This window comes from Culicoides brevitarsis, chromosome 1 (assembly GCF_036172545.1).
Source record: "Culicoides brevitarsis isolate CSIRO-B50_1 chromosome 1, AGI_CSIRO_Cbre_v1, whole genome shotgun sequence".
NCBI classification, from domain to species: Eukaryota; Metazoa; Arthropoda; class Insecta; order Diptera; family Ceratopogonidae; genus Culicoides; species Culicoides brevitarsis.
The window spans coordinates 22,939,311-22,957,226 of record NC_087085.1 but is presented as its reverse complement, the minus strand read 5'-3'; the positions used below and the strand labels follow the sequence as shown (position 1 = coordinate 22,957,226).

Genomic DNA, 17,916 nt, shown 5'->3' with positions numbered 1-17,916 from the left:
CCAAAATCAATTTTATTTAAATGATGTTACTAAACTTGAAGAGTGGTCCGTGTTTAATTGCAATAAACACAATTGCAATTGTGTTAGAAATAAAATAAAAGTAAAAGATCCAACATTGTTAATATAAATACTAAGAAAAATTATCAAAAAAAAAAAAAAAACATTTTCATTGGAAATTTACTACATCGTAATTGAATTTCAGAAATTTGTAGATAATTTATAAATTAATATTTTCAAAATAAAAAAAAATAAATTGCAAAAATATAAACATTTTGCAAAACCATAAACAATTTGGGAAAGTTCAGGATGCGCATTTATGATGCTGTTTGATTTTTTACATTATTACATTATTTTAAATGCGTATCTTGAATCCACTTTTTGTCTAGATCTATCCTCAAAATACTGATATAATTACATTATATTTTAATATGAGCGATACAAGTTTATATACATTTTATTTAGGCCATTAAATATAATTATTTCACTTTATGAAACTCCCCATCCTCCAATTTTGTCGAAAAAATTCAGGGGGAAAATAAAAATATTTGGTAAAAGAGGAAAAATTTTGACATTTTTTGCACTTTTGATTGAAAAACGATTTAAAAAATTTAAAATATGAACTTTAATTGCTTTAAAAATACATTTTTTATCGAAATTCAGGTAAAAAAATTCGAGTAATGAAACCAATTTTTTTTTATTTTTGTTTTCAATTTTAGTTTCAAAACATGAAAATAAACATTAATTGTAATTGAACAATTAACGTTAAACGTTTCAAAACATAAAAAATCCTGCTTTTATTAATTATTTAATATTCATTAGGCTATTCAATTGAATTTTCCAATGATTGGTCACGTGATTAGGGTTTTTTGATGAAATTAAATTAAATTTAGTATACCTACTTAAACTCAAAACACGTTAGCTCCAATTATTTCTTTTATAATTTTAGAAAGTAGTCTTTTTATGGTTTTTAGTGAAAAGTTTATATGATCAAAAAGTTTAAAATTTTTATTCTCTTTTAGTATTTTTTTCCTAACCGGAGAGCAATATTGAAAAATTAATTTGATCGTCAAAGATTTATAAAACAAATACCTATATGATTATGTAACATTTTATATAGGTAATTGAATATTTTGTTAATTTTTATTTACTTCATCCAAAATTTAAATAAGTGCTTTTTCATTTATAATCCACTTTCCCTATTCGATTAATTTAAAAAAGCACAAAAAGTATGTATATTAGGTAATATGCTTATAATTGGGGGGTCTTTTTATAAATTATATTATGTTAAGACTGAGAAGGATACAAATGTATTTATATTAAATATACTGAGTTTATTGTAAAGTAGCCCTGAAGCTTATCAAAAAAAATGTCGCAATATCGATTACATACTAAATAGCTAAATCATCATTTTTCACGAACTTTGCATAATAAATTAAATCATAAATACAAAAAAAAAACAATTTGTTTATTTTTATGGTATGTTTACATATTTATTTCAAAACTTACATAAATTTTCAAAATTACATAAATACATCGTTCGAAAATCTGTTTGAAAAATTACTCAACGTTTGATCTTCAAAGGTAACTGTTTTTTCTTTTCGTTTTTGACTAGCCACTGCCAAATCTCCTACTCCAGATAAGTTGAATTCGCTAACACAACGTGATACAAAATATTGTGACTGATTTTTATCTCCATTGAACGCTGACCGTCTACCAGGACTCTCGGGATGAAATGATGAGCGTCTAGGCAACGAGTTGTAAGTACCAAGATAAACCGCTTTATGTCAAGATACTTTCGATAAATCGTTGTTTTCGAAAGGTATCTCCAATTGTTCCAAATTTTGTGAAAGAGCTTTAAACCATATTACCAGTTCAACTTGTACTAGATTGAAACACATCGAAACCAAAGCCATACCGATTAAAATATAAAGCGCACATGCAAATTGTGAAATTGAAGTACTAGGAAATAATTGACCATACCCTATTGTGGATAACGTGGCGAAACAAAAGTAAAATGCATCAATTGTGCTCCAATGAGGAGCTTGTAAGTGTTTCATCATCAACGTTCCAAAAATCATGTAAAACAACAACGTGAATATACTAATTATGACAGCTACGAAAATATTGTTGCTCGTTTTTCTCGTGTTCCTGTTTTTTTGATCGGTATTTTGCATACAAAAAGATATTTTGTTTATTGTTGCTTTTAAAAATCTTGATAGAATTTCTCCTGTGATAGATAAATATAGCAACACAATCCCAATTCCTACACAAGCATAAGCCAGTGCAAATAATTTCATATACTCTGATGGTGGTGATAGACTGCCGTAACCTACTTAGAATATTATAAAATTATAAAAAAAATGAAATTTCAAGTTTTCTTTAAATTTACTTCACCTATTGTGGTCATTAATGTTAATGAATAAAGAAAAGCTGTAGAATATGTCCAATTATCTAATTTATTGGACGAAAAGCTCTTCGATGTGTCATTATTAATCTGAGAATTCCTCACTTCCGACAAGAGTGCATTCTAATCAGCAATAAAATAAATTTTAAATTAATGATAAGTATTAATATAAACCAATTACCTGAAATTCAATAACTTCTTGTGTTGCTAACCGTGTCCAGTTATCTTTATAAAGTATATTTAAATCCTCTGTAATAGACCATAAACGGTCCACGATTCTAATGAAAAGCAATTTTTCAGATTAAAAAAAATTACAAAATATATTTAATGTTACATGTTTGATAATATTTCTTTTACCTTGTACGCACCAAAGAATATGCAACGTCCGCTTGCCTAGGCTTAGAAGCAGCTACTGCTGTTTCCACAAACAATGGGTCTTCTTTTGCATCGAGAGTTAAAAAAATTATAGACCCCAATCCGGCGTAACTTATTATAAGAAAAGTAACGCCTACATATATTAAATAGATTTAATTGATCGGAAAAAAATTTAAAAATCGGAAAATTAATACCAATTAAAGACCAAATGTTTTTTCCTTTTGTTGAACCACTAATTTTTTTTAATTTATCACTGCTTTTATTTCCCATATGATCTTTTAAGAAAAAATCAGCTAGAAATATACAATGTGTATATTTTTGGTTTTAAATATTATATGAATGAAAACAACGATTCTTAAGAAGTACGTAAAAAGTTGAGAACAATAAAATATACCAGATTCCACTGCTGCACTCATAGTTTAAGAATATGCCAAAATTGTTTACGAATATCAATAATTCAGAACACATATAATTTTATTTTGAATCGGAAAATTTAGACATCTTTCAAGAATGAGCGCATGCTCAAGGTATAGTACGGTGTTCATTTAAAAACTTTCATAATACCTACATGTTTGAAATTATTCAGTTATCATTATGTTTAATTAGCAGGTAATAAAATAAATGTTAACTTTTATAAGCAATACATTTCATAAAGTTATTTTTCAATAATTTTTTATAACAAATATTCTATTTTAAGATTTATCTTCGACAACGAAAGCATCCTTTCACACAAGCTTTGAACGATCTTAGTTTGTATACAACTTGTTCCTGTAAAAACAAAAATATTTTTTAATACTAAATAATATTTAAATATAAAAATAATAGTAGAGAATGTTTACCTGCATTAAACTAAAACACATGGCAATTAAAGCCATTCCAAGCAATAAGTAGACAGCACATAATATAAAGCTTACATCAACCAGTCTCTCTTTATCTTCGGGGTTTTTCAGCTTAATAAAAGAATGACACGAAAATATTTGTAAAATGTGGAATGATTGACATTTGAATGAATGATTACACTTTTTTTCTACCTTTTCTCATATTAAGAATATTTTTTTTTTCTTCTTTTCAAGAATAAACTTTTTATTGATTTCGGTATTGTTAAAGAAATTTTATGATTTGGAAAAGAAAAAAGGACTCAGCTCTCAAATCGATGTATGAAACTATATACAATTGTACTTAAGCAAGAATATACTTTTCTATTATTTAAGTAATCGAGACAATTTTTCCTCTCTTAACAATACAATGATTTGACGGAAAAAGTATGCAACATTTTACACAATTGAAAGAAAAATGGGAAATTTGAATAACTTACAGATAAACCAGGAACAATGTCTCCGAAACCAATGCTGCTTAAGGAAATAAAGCAAAAATAGCTGCCGTCTAAGAGATTCCAATTTTCCCATCGCGCAAAAAGACTTGCACCGAATATTATATACCTTGTGTTGAATAAAACAATTTAAATGCATACAATCAAAACGTTTATACATGATCATTCCTTACCCAATCATGATTGCGATGCACACCGTTAAAGGGACTGTTACCGTGTGAGTGTCTCCTGTTATTTCATTTTCTATTTCGTTGTTGTAAAGATCATTTTCATTAAAGTCTATGTCGCTAATGCTATAATTGTTCTATGTTCAAATATATTTATATATTTTTTCTTTTTAAACAGATAAATTTAAGTTTTTTTTACCTCCGGCTCTTCTGTGCTATTCTTTTTACTACGTTCTCTTATTGCTCTTTTTCTTGCCACACCTGGACATATTCGACAAAGACAAAACTTTGCATAGGTCCATTTGAATGACTTGGCAAGTATATCTCCTAATTAACATAAAGATAAATGTTTTAAACGAATCATTCAAGTTCTTCTATTATTACTTTCTAATTTTGATTGAAATGATAAAAAATTTGAAGAATATCTATGCTGAAATTTTTGATCTTATTTTAGTGTTGCTAAAATTTTTTCAGTTTGTTCAAATAAATTTAACAAAATTGAATAAGTTAATAACGAAACGAACTGTTTGGTCAGAAAGTCTAAAATATGACATTTTTGTGTTTTTAAAAAATTTTGAATCTTTGATAAAAAATTTAAAAATAAGGCGAAAATAAATGTTACCAAAGCAATATTTTATTGTTTTTGGAGGATAAAACAATCAGTTTTGGATTTTCATAAATATATTTAAAATCCGTAGAAAATTTAACACAGTTTCAATCTTGAAAACGTAAAATAATATTTTGATTATTTAAATACATGACTATATGAACAAGGATCAAGTGATTGAATAAAAGTCGTTATAGAAATCTAAAATTAAATTTTTTGATCGTTTTTCAATACTTTGATCGTTTTTCAATACTTTTTTTTTAATCTAAATGAAAAAAAAAATTGAATGAGAAAGAAGAATATGATAATTAATAATCTATACAAACATCAAAAATGAAACGCTTATAACGCTAAGAAGGAAGTTATCGAGTATGTACTAAATATTAAAAGAAATAGTTGCCATTAAATTTATATTAATTTTCTTAGGATTTTTTACTTTCTTACATCAATCAATCTTGATCAAAATTTTAGCATTGATTTGAAAATTGAAATACTCGATACCCGTCCTGACAGTTTTTCAAAAAAAACATTGTTTGAATGTAGCAAGAAAAATAAAATAAATAAATTTAAGTATTTTAAATTCTTAACTTACCTATCAACGACAAATACAATAGAAAGAGCGGCATACCTTTAAAGAATATGAGCATAGAATATTTAATTTGGAAAAATATGTTATTTATTTACCAATAATGGCATAGAAGATAGTGCTGATTTTGCCTAATTCTGTACGCGGTGAAATGTTTCCATAACCTTTAGCGATGATATAAAAAATTATCGAAAAGAAAAATTTATTGATAAATATATCATTTTACCTATAGTAGTAATAACAGTCAATGAATACAAAAATGCTCCTGAAAAACTCCTAAACCAATTATATAAAGAAACTTAGTTTCAAAGATATACTTTGATTCGATTGAATATTATATTACCAAGGACTGTTAGATTCCCCACCTGTTCCAGTATCTATGCCTTGCCAGCCTTTTCTTGCTGCTCTTACTATGCTCTCCTGGTATTGATAAATTTCTTTTCTTACTCTAAGAACATAATGTATTAGCATGTATAAGCATGATTTAATTCATTTTTAAATTATCTTACAAACTAGTGAACCGACTTTTATTGAACGTGTTTTCTTCGCAACATGAAATCTCCCATAACTTTGAGGCAACATATACTCTTTGTCTGGTTATATTTTGCCATCTTTCAATAGCTTGTTGTCCTTCAATTGCAATAAACATAAATGATCCTTTAAATTAAAAAAAACTTTTTTGCATGTTATTTCTTAATACTTTATATACTATATACCTGCTATTGTATACAAAACCACTAGTAATATTATGCCTACATTGCTAAACAGAAAAGCAGTCAATTTCCGGCAATGTTCTTTTGCTCTTTCTGATAAAGGCTGTTTACGTCTCTTAAATGATCGTTTTCTCTCCATCATTTATACATAGGTTTCTTTTTCAATATTATTTATGTGTAGTCTACAGTATTTACAGTTTTTAGATATAAATAATATTTATAAAATAATAAGCTTTATTTTTCCTGATTTATAGTTGATATTTTATATTCGAAGAAAATAGCTAACCTGTTATCAAATTATGTAAAAAATCACTGTGTTTTAGTTATATTCAACTTATTTATTTGAAAAAGGTAATAATATCGCTCATCAAAGGTTTTATATTCAATGGAAGTATTTACACATATAAGTGTACTATATAGTTTTCTTTGCATAGATGAGGAGATATTTTTAGAACTAATATTTATAATGAGAACAACACATACACGCTGTTCAATGCTTTACAACACTTAAAATATTTGAATTTCATAAACCACACGCTTAAATAAAATCATAATAAATAAAACTAAAGTATTTTTTGTACTTCTTAAAATTATTATATTTTATTATTCTAATTTCTTGTCATTGCAGAAACTTTTGAAAAGTTTTATGTAAAGATAAAACATATTTTGTAATACTATTTCAATCAGTTTTAAAGTTATTGTGTTTACATTTTAAATTTAAAATAAAAGCATTTTTTAAAGTATAATATGTATTTCTCAATTCACAGTTTCCAAACTTGATGTAAGAATGTGAAAACTACTGAATTGACTACTACTCTTTGAGCGTGTGTTTTTAAAAGAACCACGAATTCTGAAGAAAATTCGACAGTCTTTTTTAATCATCATATTCTTCTTCTTTAAGAATTCCTAATCTTCGTGCTACACTCTTTACATTTGCAATTACTTCTTCTTGGACAAGATTGAAACTCATAGCAAGTAATGCGATTCCAAAGAGTAGGTATAACGAGCAAAAAGCAATTGACATTTCAGAGTCCTCTTTTACACCTTGCGCTGGTACAAAATCTCCAAAGCCTTGAATATAAAATATAATGTCGTTTTAACTAATGAAATAAATATGACACAAAATTTCTTTTTTACCTATTGTAGTTAAAGTAATGAAACAAAAGTAAGCTGAATCAAGGAAGCTCCAATTCTCCCAACTAGCAAATAAATATGCTCCCCCTAATATATAACTAATTACAAGAAACACGCACAGCCAAATCGGTACCGGTCTGACAATAGAAGAAGCATCTCCATTGACTTCCCATTCGTCATCAGATGAACCATCTCTTGTTTGAGTCATGTGCCTCGTTTGTCTATGAACAGCGAACCCCATTGGAGACATTATTCTCGCGGAAGAAGCTGGTCCTATTCATTAACGGCATATATTACAAATACTTTAAATTGAAATGAATCACATGTATAATACTTGATTTTTCTCTACGTCTGTCGATACGTTTGCCACGAATGTCCTCAAATTCTTCATCACTTGTTAAATTTCTTAAAGGTAAAGCATCATTTAAGAAAATATCATCCTCATTTTGCGGATGCACGTGTTTTGGCATTGACTTTGATCTTTTAGAATTCAACTCTAGTTTCTTGATTGCATATTTATTGCAATAAATAGGAGTTTCTTGATATACACCCCTTCTATCCAATGAATGTGCCCGTAATTGACCTACGTATAAAAATTACATACTTTTATTATTTATTGGTAAATATTGAATAAGTTAAAAAAAAAGACAATAGGTAATTCTTATGAAAATACATCTTGTATAATTTAAAGCTAAACGGTAATCTAGGTTTTTCTCACCCCTTGTTAAATAGTTCTGAATGTTTCTTTCGTAATTTATATTGTAGTTATTATATTCATCATCCGTGTTTGAGTAACTAAAAGAAGATACTCGAAAAATTTTAGTTAAAGGTTAAAAATCAACTTTATTTCATAATTTCTTACTCCATTTCTATATTGCTTTCGTTTTCCGTATTATTGGAATTACGATATCTCTGATTTCGTTTTTTACGTCGGTCATGGATTTGATCTTCTATCACCACATCTCTGTCACTAAACTTAGAACGTCTAAAACGCTTTTCCCCATAATTGTGCTCATTAACAAGTGAGTACCTTTAATGAATATTATTACAAAATTTAGTTCATTTCATTATTAATTTTATAAGTGTTCATAATACATCAAATTTTGGAGACCTATTAAATTTTAAACGAGCCTAACATTTTGTAAAAACGTGAAAAATTACGTTACTAACCTGCAATCTGTGTCAGAATAAGCGTGTTGCAATTGAACATTCTCGCCTTGAGGAAAACCAGAATCAGTTGATCGCTGTGAATTTCGAACTGATCTACGCATTTGTGACTGTGAGTAACTCAAAGGTCTTCTTTGTTTGAAATCATTGAGAATATATTAGGTTTGAGAAGAATACTTAAAAATAAATAAAGACGTACCCTGACTGCGATCTAAACGAACTTCTTCCTCTGCTATTTCTAGAATTTCTTTTGGGCTCTCTTGTACATACATAACAGCAAACTCTCCAATAAAGAAACCTTTACACAAATTAAAAAAACACAAAATTTTATTAAAATGATTTCGATCATTTAACGATATTTTACCTAAATGAACTAGCCATTATATCCCCTAAAATAAATAAAATTATCATAAAATCGTGTTAATATATGTTTATTTATGATAATATACAAACCTATGTTAGATAAGCATAACAACATAAGTGGTATCCCTAAAATCATTATGAACAAATTAATATTTTTTTCTTATAAATTAACTACACAATGTTTGAAATTACCTACAATAGCGTAAAAAATTGTAGTAATCTTCCTAAAATAAAATTTATTGCATAAAATACAACATTTTTAGTCTAACATGTTCCTTTATGGCTTACCCATACGTTGTTTTTGGTGCAATATGGCCATACCCGATTGTTGTTATTACAATAATTGAATAAAATAGGGCTCCTAATTCATAAAAATATTTGATCTATCAAGCATATTTTTATGAACAGTAATATTACCTGACCACGTCCATTGTATTTGATCTTTATCCTCACTTCCATCCCATCCTTTCTCTTTCATTTCTTTCAATATCATATTTTCAAAGGCCTGAAAAACATTGTGGTTAATAACAAAGAAGTTTTATTGTAATTTTGAAATACCTGTAAACGGTAAATTGCTTGCTTAGTCCAATTAGACTCTTGTAAAACAGATGCGTTTACCGTGAATTTCCATATTTCTTCTGTAATATTGTCTCTAAGAGAGCTTATTCCGAGTTTTACCTATTGGTTAGAACGTTATATTGGAATATTTATATAGCTAATGTTGAAACTCACATTCCGTTCGTTTTCTTTTTCCAAGTGCTCAAACGTGTAGGCACCTAAAATACAGTATGCAACAACTGAAGTCACTAATGTTACATGCGAAAAAACGCATGTGAAAACCTTCCAAGATACACATATTAATTGGACACAACGGTTTTTTGTGTGTTTTTCTTCAGGAGGCAATGACTGCCCTCGTCGTAGAGACATTTTTTGGTATTTTTCTATCAAGATAGAGTACCAAACAAATTTTGAAAAATATTTTGTAGCGAAAAATTGTAAGAATATGATGAAAAAAAGATATATTTATGTTTTATTTAAAAATAGATTTTGAGTTCGTTGTGTTAGTTATATGTATTTGCATTAGGAATAAAGTTTGTGAAACTTTTGTAAATTGTTTTATATAATACCTATATTTTTAGCACATAAAAATAATATTCAACATATTGTATGCGTTTGAAACAATTGTAATGATTTATTACCAGGAGATAAAAAAAAACAATAAATGTATTTATTGATAATTTTTATGAAACGCAAAGTTTATTTACAAGATTATTTTCTCATACAAATAAAATGTTGCATTACGTATCATAATCGTTTGTATTTAAGTGTAATCATTTAAAAAAGGAAAAAAATATTAAAAAAAAAATACATTTTTAATCATCTAAGTACATTGTTTAATTATTTTTTTATTAACGGTAAAATTAAATTTGACTTTTTAGTGCAATTTCCTTCTGGGAACGTGTTTCGTTAACTATACAAACGCTGTTGTGGAGGTTTCCAGTCCGTCTGTTGAAAAAATATATTTTCTATTTATTAATTTATTTTTTAATTTACATTAGATAAACAAAAATTAGATAAGAATTTGGTTTTTATGTATTAATTTAAATAGTACATGAATTAACATATCGATTCTTTTATGCAAAAATAAAATACAAAGAACTATATGACTTAGTCAATTGAATTCGCAAGTGATAACTTTTATTTTTGTTTTTGTTTTCAGTGTATTTATAAAATTTGAAAATGATTTTTTGCTTGTGAAGAAAACTATATCATCAAGACCAATTTTGGAAAAATCTAATTAGTAACTATATGAAAATTTGTCGCAAAACTGCGTCTTATTTACATCCAGCGATGTTAAATAATATTAGAAGAAATATTTTGAAAAAAAATGAACTCAAACGATGTATAAGCAGTATTTCTCAACAAGATGATAGTACCGGTGCAAGTATTCTTTTTAATAAAAATGAGTCTGTTCCAAATACCAGTAGAGTTGTCATTTGCGGATCAGGCATTATAGGATGTTCTATCGCGTATCATTTATCAAAAGTGAAAGGCTAGTATTTTTATTTCTGATGTTACACAACAAAAAAAAACTAAAATTACCTCGAATTTTTTTTTGCAGGTTTTGGGCAAATTGTATGTGTTGATATGGGGCAGTAAGCATATATATTTTTTAAAATTTTATCTTAAAAATTCAAAAAAAAGTATACCATTCAGGATAGCAGAAACTAGCCCAGGTTCCATCAATAGTGGTATAATAGGTGTAACAAAATTATCTTCCTCTGAGTCACGATTTGCACAACAATCCATGAAAGTTCTGAATGAATTACAAGCTTTGGGATATGACACTGGACTAAAAAAATGTGGAGCCTTAAATTTAGCTAGAAAAAAAGATAGAATGACGGAATTCAGAAAAATAAAAACACAAAGCATGTAAGTTCTATATATCCCATTTCTATGTATATCCCGTTTCTCTCTAAATGTATCCGTCCATAATCTAATAGGAGTAAGGGCATCACTTGTCGTCTGTTACGTCCAGATGAATGTGCAGATATGTGTCCATTTTTAGAAGTATCTGATTTGGAAGGAGGAATTTTAATTCCTGATGACTGTATTGCAGACTCTAAAAATGTAAGTGTAACTAATATGTACTACATTGTGTCTTTTCATCAGGTATCTAATAATATAGATCGCACTGGCATTAGCAGACCAAGCAAAGAAAAATGGAGTGACATTTATCGAAAATTGTCGTGTCTCTAAAGTATTAGTTGATAAAAAAAAGGAATGTGTAGAAGGAGTTGTAACAGATAAAGGAACTATAAATTGTACTTATTTTGTAAATTGTGCAGGCCTATGGGCTAGACAATTGGGACAGTTGTGTGAAATTCCTGTAAAAGTTCCTATTTGCACTGTAGCTAACCATGTTCTTGTTTCCAAATTTGATAAAAGTAAAAAATTTGATACACCAATTATAAGAGATCTTGACGGAAGGATATACTTTAGAGAAAGTTTTGGAAAAATATATTCAGGAGGTTACGAAAAAGAAGCAAAACCGGCATTTAACGACAGTACTCTTCCAGGTTGAAGACAATTATAACGCTTATTTTTTTTTAATTCACACAACTATATTTTCAGAATCTCCATCGGATAGAAGTCTTTATGCTGATTGGGATCACTTTCGTGTCCTTTTAAAAGAGATGTTACACAGAATTCCATCTTTAAAAGATGCAACGTTTGAAAGGTTGACAAATATTCCAGAGGCGTATTCATATGGTAAGACATTCAAACATATTGTAAATAAATGCATGATAATGAACTAAAATGATTAAATTATAAATAACAAATTGTTTAAAAATTTGTATAAAGTTTCTTCACACATTTGTTTTAATCTTAATTGTTAAAAGTGACCTTTTTAATTGATAACAGATGGATTATGGATTCTCGGAGAAAGTACAGAGGTAATTTTTGTTTCTTTTGTTTTGTTTTGTTTTTTATTTTGTTAGGATCTTATTTTATATTAAAAATATTCTATTTTTTTTATGTTTTGCCTAAACAAAAATCGAGTATAGCACTAAAATTTTATCTAGTAAAATTACAAAATGTTATCTATATTTATACAAAACTTTCTTAGCATTCTTTGGATTGTGTTAATTTTTATGAACTTTATTAAAAAAATTTATTTAAAAATTTTTTAAAAAAATTCATAATTATATAAATTTTTAAAAATCTTATATGTATTATTTATTAGGTGAGAAACTTTTTTGTGGCAGCTGGAACAAAAACGGATGGTATTTCATCTTTTGGTGGGGTTGGGCAAGTTATTTCTGAGCTGATTACAAAAGGTAAAAAAATATAAAGTTTTTCAGCGCACTTTAAATTTAACTCATATGTACTTTATTTTGCCACGAAAATAATTTTGAAAATCTTTTAAATAAAATCGACAGACTTAATAATTTAAACAAATTTTGATCGTTGCAAAATAATAAGAATTAATTAAAATATTAAATTAATAAAATAAAATGTTTCTAAAACTCTGAAAAATATTTTCAGTCAATTCAAGAATGCCCATCATGATTTTTTTCTGTAATATTTTTTCCATCATAAATGTGTTATTTGAAGAACATTTTTGACTTTTATGACACATTTTAACATTTTATGATGTTTTTCGATAAATCGAAGTATCTATCTTATTTAACTTGAACGCGTTCGATGAAAACAATTTTGGAAAAAATCATTCATTTCCATCGATGAGCATTCTTGAGTGCACCCAATATGTAAAAAAAATAATAATAAAACAGTAATTAAAAGTTTTTCCCCACAAATGTTTTCTTAAATTGGTCTTCAATTAAATAATTTTAAGTATGAATTTTCTTACGAATTTCAGGATTTGCCAGTCAAGACTTTCACAATTTGGATATTAACAGATTCTTAGGTAATTATTGACAGAAGCATTCAAATTTAATGTTAAAGTTCACGTTAACACTTTTATGTAAAAAAAGGCTTGCACAACAATCGTAGATTCTTAAGAGATCGTGCCATGGAGGTACCTGGTCGCCATTACGCAATCAGTTATCCGTATTTTGGAGAGTTTAAAACAGGAAGAAACATACGGTATTATTTTATTATATTCGATTTAACTATAAATATTCGAAAGACTTGATCAGAAATGCCACTTGTTTAAATTTTATTTATTCTTATAAAATTTTCACCGGACAATTTTTAATGACGAAACACTTTCCCTTACGAGAGTCTATGAAATGGAAAATACTTTCGATTTATACATATATCGGTCTAACTTTTAAATACATTATATAGGATGTCACCAATCTTTCCAATGCTCAAATCAGAAGGTAACTGTATCATATGCGTTTTCTATCTCATTAAATACTTAATATAAAATACTATTTCACAGGTGCTGTTTTTGGCCAAACGATGGGGTACGAACGGCCGTTTTATTTTGATAAAGAAAACATAACAGATACCACCAGGTTAATGATGGATACAAAGACATTTTCAAAACCAGCGTATTTCGATAATGTAGCAAAAGAATACGAATGCTGCCGTGAGCGTGTTGCTCTATTAGATTACAGGTAAAATATGATTTAAAAAAAAGCTTTTTATCTAACTGAACTTTGAAAAATTACAGTTCATTCACTAAAATTGATATATGGGTAAAAAATTGTATTTAAACAGTGCAAGAAACAGTAAATAATTTTGGCATTCAATTAAGGGAAATGATGTTGTTCAAACTCTCCAATACCTTTGCAGCAACGATGTCGATGTCCCTGTGGGCTCTATTATACATACTGGTATGCAAAATCCTTATGGTGGATATGAAAATGATTGTTCATTAGCAAGAATATCTGAAAACTAGTAAGTGACTTTTAAAATAATTAATGCTTGAAAACAGCACCGCGTTACATTTAAAATTCAAATAGCTTGTTGACTTTTTATAGAGAAAGTTAGAGCTTTGAAAACCCAAATTCAAACTTCTGCATTTAAGTAGTGCATTGAGTATAAAACGTTAATATATTTGTGTCTATTTAGTTATATGATGATAGCTCCAACGATACAGCAACAAAGATGCAAGAATTGGTTGAAAAAACATATATCTAGTGACGCTCGTGTCAATTTTAGTGACGTAACGGTACTCCATATTTCGATTAGACCTATTGTTTGTGTTTCGCAAAAAGTTCATCATAAGAGACAAATTTTCATTTCGATCCTAAAACATTTAAAAATAATTTATAGGCGTACTGCATATATTGAACCATACACACCGTCGGAATTTAAAGACCCCCCTAATTTACGACGTACTTTAGCTCAAATTTAAATAGAAATTTTTGAAAAATTGTACTCCGTAAGTTACAAAACCAAACAAAAAAGTTTGAAGCGCTGAAAATTTTTTGAAAATTTCTGAAAAATTGAAACAAAAAATCTCAACTATAGAGAATTTATACTACGTCGTATTTTCCTGTTAACCCCCTTCCCCCTACGCCCAAATCCATCGGAAATTCATGTACCCACACCCCCCTCAAACTTTCGACGCCGTAAATGATTGGCGCCCTAAAATTTTATTTCTGCTTTTATTCTTCATGAACTCAATAAAGTTTAATTTTGAGTTTCAAAAATCTATAAAAAAAATAGAGCTCAATAAAATATATGAAAGTTTGAAAGAGTTTAGTAAACTATGGTGAACTTTTTCCGGAACAGTCTGTTTCTCAAACTAAATTAATTTTACTTTACAGTCAAAGTATACTGCTATATGTATAATGGGACCTTTTTCAAGAAACTTGTTGTCTGAAGTTACCGATTGTGATATTTCGAGTCAAAACTTTCCTTTCTTTAGTTATCGCGAAATTGATATTGGTTTAGCAAATGGTATAAGAGCTCTTAACTTAACACACACAGGAGAAATTGGTTATGTATGCTATATACCCAACGAATTTGCTCTCCATGTTTATAGTACTTTACTTGAGGCGGGAAAAAAATATGACGTTGGTTTGAGTGGTTACCTTGCTATGAGATCTTTGCGTGTAGAAAAGTTTTATGCATTTTGGGGACAAGATTTGGACACTTTTACAACGCCTTTAGAATGTGGAAGATCTTGGAGAGTCAAATTTAACGTAAGTAAACTAACTCATATATTTATTATTTGTATCAATATAAAAATGTTTTGATTCGTATTGAGATAGCTAGGTTTGCGGACCGCGTCATCCTCATCGGATGCCATCCTCAAACCTATCTTATATAAATTTTCTGCTTTATTTTACAGAAAGGCGATTTCATTGGTCGCGATGCTCTTTTGAAGCAAAAAGCAGAAGGTATGTGTTAGAAAGAAAAGAACTGTTTGAATGTTGATCAGTATTAAGAATTTTTTAAGATTGTGCATGTTTTCGAATATAATTTGAATTCAATATTTTTGTCCGATACCCGATGTCCGATCAATGGTTTATTTTTATAATTTTTCAACAATTTTTTTAATTTAAAAAAATTTAAAGTCAAACAAGTTTTTTTTTCTCTCTATATATTTTTTATAGAATATAACTGAACTTATTATTTATTTAGTTTTTGTCCCAATAGATTTTTTTCAAAAAAAAAAGCTTTGAAATACCTTTTCTTACAAAATGACAAAATTTAAACAATTTTTGGTCCTTAATGAATATTTTATTTGTTTTTATTGTAGATACCATATGGTAGATTCAATAATTTTAAAATGATCTTAAAAATTTCATAAAAATAACTGTCAAAAAATTTTGAAATTAATTTTTTTGAAAATATTTTTAGAGAAAAAAATTATACAAAACCACAAAAAAATGGTCAATTTTTATAAAATTTGTAACTTTTTTTTTTTTTTTTTGATATTGGATTTTCACCTTTTAAATGGGGCATGGGAAAAAACACAGAAAAAAATTTGGAGCAACCTTAGTCAAAAAAAAAACCAAAATAGCTAAAAAAATATTTAAATACTTGATATCACTCTGAGGAATGTCCTAAATAACTAGGAACAAGGATAGTCAAAACATTTTTGATAAAAAGAGAATTTTTCAATTTATTTGAGAAAATTTAAGGTCATAATAAAGATGTGAGCTTTGGAATTCTTAACTAACATATTCAAACTTTGAACTTTAGCTGACTGCTTAATGTTTTTTTTTTGTATCATGGAGAAATTTTGTGACATAGAAATACAAATTCTTGTTGTTAACCGCGTTTCTTTAAGATCTTAGATTTTTATAAATGTAATTAGTATATCATACATTTCTGTTTGAAGAATTTGAAGTTAGACTCACTTTTGATGCAATGTGTACTGTATTTGTTCTATTTTTTTTTTTTTTTTTTGAATGATGAGCGACATTCAATAATTGACATTTATTTATAGAAATACTTTTCTTTCTTTCAAAGGAATAAAACGAGCCTATGTTCAATTAATTTTGACTGACCATGACGCTGGTAAAATTTTAATATATATCTCTAATTTGTTCATGTAGAAAAATAAAAAAAATAATTAACAGATTTGGATGTTTGGACGTCTAATAATGGTGGAGAGCCTATTTATCGCGATGGAAAAATTACGGGTTATACAACTACATCATCGTATGGATTTACTTTCAAAACACAATGCTGTTTAGGATTTGTCGAAAATACTGAAAATGGACATTGTTTACCAGTAACCACTGATTTTATTACTAGTGGAGACTATGAGGTAGAAGTTGCAGGAATCCGATATTCGGCAAAAGTAAATCTTCACTCCCCAAATTTACCTACCAAAGCCGATATTCCGACCGATAGAGATCGAGAAGCCTACCAAGCCACTAGAGATAAGGTAGATGATTCATACTTTCTGTAAATGTAAATGAATCTATAATGTTACAATATGGTATGCGATATGCATTGAATTAAACAAATAAATAAATATTTGCTTTGAAAACTCGAAAGAATGTTTAAAAACTTGGTTTTGTTTGGCAGTCTCTCTCTAGGTACTCTCCAAATATTCTAAGGCCTTCAAACTTTTTCTCAACGGCTTTAATGCAAGAATGTCGTTTTACTTCATGAAAACATTTTAAAAAAACTTTACGAAAATTACAATGTTTTTTAGAAACCAACCAAGATATCGATCATCTACATCAACATACTTACAAATCACAGATGATAATAGCTCATATAAAAGCTTTTTTTATTTGATATTTAAAATTGTAAATATTAAAGTGGCATTTAAAGTCTGGTCTATTGAATTTTCGGAGGGTATCTCGAATATTATTGTTCTGTAAGTAACAATGTAATAATTAAATACATTGCCAATAATTCATTTTTGTAATATAAGAGCAAACAAAGAAGAAGACATAGACGCTTTAAAATGACTAGAATTAAAAAAATAAATTATTTATAAGTATTTAAATATATTATTAAATTATATTTATGGATTTAGATAATTGGTACATATTTGGTAAAATAGCAGAATTAGTATTCAGGCGAATTACACTAGTCCCTCTATTATCTATTAATTTGGGGGTACGATTTAGTTGATATAAATATCAGCGGGAGGATCGATTTTTAAGGGAAATCTAGACTT

General features: G+C 27.8%; 4 protein-coding genes across 5 annotated transcripts; 1 reads left to right on the top strand and 3 right to left on the bottom strand.

The window, feature by feature from the left end:
- Positions 1–1,533: 1,533 nt before the first annotated feature.
- LOC134837471 (TWiK family of potassium channels protein 7) lies at positions 1,534–3,049 on the bottom strand. Its single transcript, XM_063852849.1, has 5 exons — positions 2,974–3,049; positions 2,762–2,912; positions 2,586–2,682; positions 2,395–2,527; positions 1,534–2,329 (listed from the first exon to the last, which is right to left on the bottom strand). Exons 1-5 carry the CDS (start codon positions 3,047–3,049, stop codon positions 1,785–1,787), a joined length of 1,002 nt encoding a protein of 333 aa, XP_063708919.1. The 3' UTR covers positions 1,534–1,784.
- A 367-nt stretch (positions 3,050–3,416) lies between these two features.
- On the bottom strand, positions 3,417–6,364 carry LOC134827064 (potassium channel subfamily K member 17). The gene is made up of 11 exons (XM_063839597.1): positions 6,186–6,364; positions 5,979–6,126; positions 5,813–5,917; positions 5,696–5,745; positions 5,568–5,633; positions 5,476–5,511; positions 4,476–4,603; positions 4,283–4,413; positions 4,095–4,218; positions 3,619–3,729; positions 3,417–3,547 (listed from the first exon to the last, which is right to left on the bottom strand). The coding sequence occupies exons 1-11, from the start codon at positions 6,322–6,324 to the stop codon at positions 3,479–3,481; spliced, it is 1,107 nt and encodes a 368-aa protein (XP_063695667.1). The 5' UTR covers positions 6,325–6,364; the 3' UTR covers positions 3,417–3,478.
- A 526-nt stretch (positions 6,365–6,890) lies between these two features.
- LOC134826909 (uncharacterized) lies at positions 6,891–9,512 on the bottom strand. Of its 2 annotated transcripts, none has more exons than XM_063839415.1 (13): positions 9,405–9,512; positions 9,264–9,351; positions 9,135–9,207; positions 9,039–9,070; positions 8,937–8,972; positions 8,848–8,872; positions 8,683–8,781; positions 8,487–8,615; positions 8,179–8,346; positions 8,035–8,111; positions 7,651–7,899; positions 7,320–7,589; positions 6,891–7,253 (listed from the first exon to the last, which is right to left on the bottom strand). In XM_063839415.1, exons 2-13 carry the CDS (start codon positions 9,337–9,339, stop codon positions 7,057–7,059), a joined length of 1,431 nt encoding a protein of 476 aa, XP_063695485.1. In that variant the 5' UTR covers positions 9,340–9,351; positions 9,405–9,512; the 3' UTR covers positions 6,891–7,056. The 2 variants fall into 2 exon arrangements, with proteins under 2 accessions (XP_063695485.1, XP_063695486.1); XM_063839416.1 differs by having other exon boundaries at positions 8,487–8,612.
- Positions 9,513–10,611: 1,099 nt separating this feature from the next.
- On the top strand, positions 10,612–17,369 carry LOC134828144 (pyruvate dehydrogenase phosphatase regulatory subunit, mitochondrial). Its single transcript, XM_063841130.1, has 19 exons — positions 10,612–10,899; positions 10,969–11,002; positions 11,064–11,279; positions 11,351–11,477; positions 11,536–11,926; positions 11,982–12,119; positions 12,273–12,304; positions 12,595–12,688; positions 13,231–13,278; positions 13,346–13,457; positions 13,662–13,696; positions 13,759–13,936; positions 13,993–14,017; positions 14,077–14,219; positions 14,394–14,493; positions 15,095–15,472; positions 15,622–15,670; positions 16,749–16,796; positions 16,859–17,369. Exons 1-19 carry the CDS (start codon positions 10,656–10,658, stop codon positions 17,191–17,193), a joined length of 2,727 nt encoding a protein of 908 aa, XP_063697200.1. The 5' UTR covers positions 10,612–10,655; the 3' UTR covers positions 17,194–17,369.
- Positions 17,370–17,916: the final 547 nt, after the last annotated feature.

Excerpts from the sequence above, each read along its gene's own strand:
- LOC134828144 (XM_063841130.1), top strand. The coding sequence starts at position 10,656 with ATGAAAATTTGTCGCAAAACTGCGTCTTATTTACATCCAGCGATGTTA. Across the intron at positions 11,280-11,350 it reads AAAATAAAAACACAAAGCAT|GAGTAAGGGCATCACTTGTC; the intron begins GTAAGTTCTATA and ends ATAATCTAATAG. Across the intron at positions 15,473-15,621 it reads CTTGGAGAGTCAAATTTAAC|AAAGGCGATTTCATTGGTCG; the intron begins GTAAGTAAACTA and ends TTTATTTTACAG.
- LOC134837471 (XM_063852849.1), bottom strand. The coding sequence starts at position 3,049 with ATGGGAAATAAAAGCAGTGATAAATTAAAAAAAATTAGTGGTTCAACA. Across the intron at positions 2,683-2,761 it reads TATTCTTTGGTGCGTACAAG|AATCGTGGACCGTTTATGGT; the intron begins GTAAAAGAAATA and ends GCTTTTCATTAG. Across the intron at positions 2,330-2,394 it reads AACATTAATGACCACAATAG|GTTACGGCAGTCTATCACCA; the intron begins GTGAAGTAAATT and ends TATTCTAAGTAG.
- LOC134826909 (XM_063839415.1), bottom strand. The coding sequence starts at position 9,339 with ATGATATTGAAAGAAATGAAAGAGAAAGGATGGGATGGAAGTGAGGAT. Across the intron at positions 9,071-9,134 it reads GCACCAAAAACAACGTATGG|GAAGATTACTACAATTTTTT; the intron begins GTAAGCCATAAA and ends ATTTTATTTTAG. Across the intron at positions 8,347-8,486 it reads TATTCTGACACAGATTGCAG|GTACTCACTTGTTAATGAGC; the intron begins GTTAGTAACGTA and ends TATTCATTAAAG.
- LOC134827064 (XM_063839597.1), bottom strand. The coding sequence starts at position 6,324 with ATGATGGAGAGAAAACGATCATTTAAGAGACGTAAACAGCCTTTATCA. Across the intron at positions 5,634-5,695 it reads GACTGTTATTACTACTATAG|GTTATGGAAACATTTCACCG; the intron begins GTAAAATGATAT and ends TCATCGCTAAAG. Across the intron at positions 4,604-5,475 it reads ATTGTATTTGTCGTTGATAG|GAGATATACTTGCCAAGTCA; the intron begins GTAAGTTAAGAA and ends TATGTTAATTAG.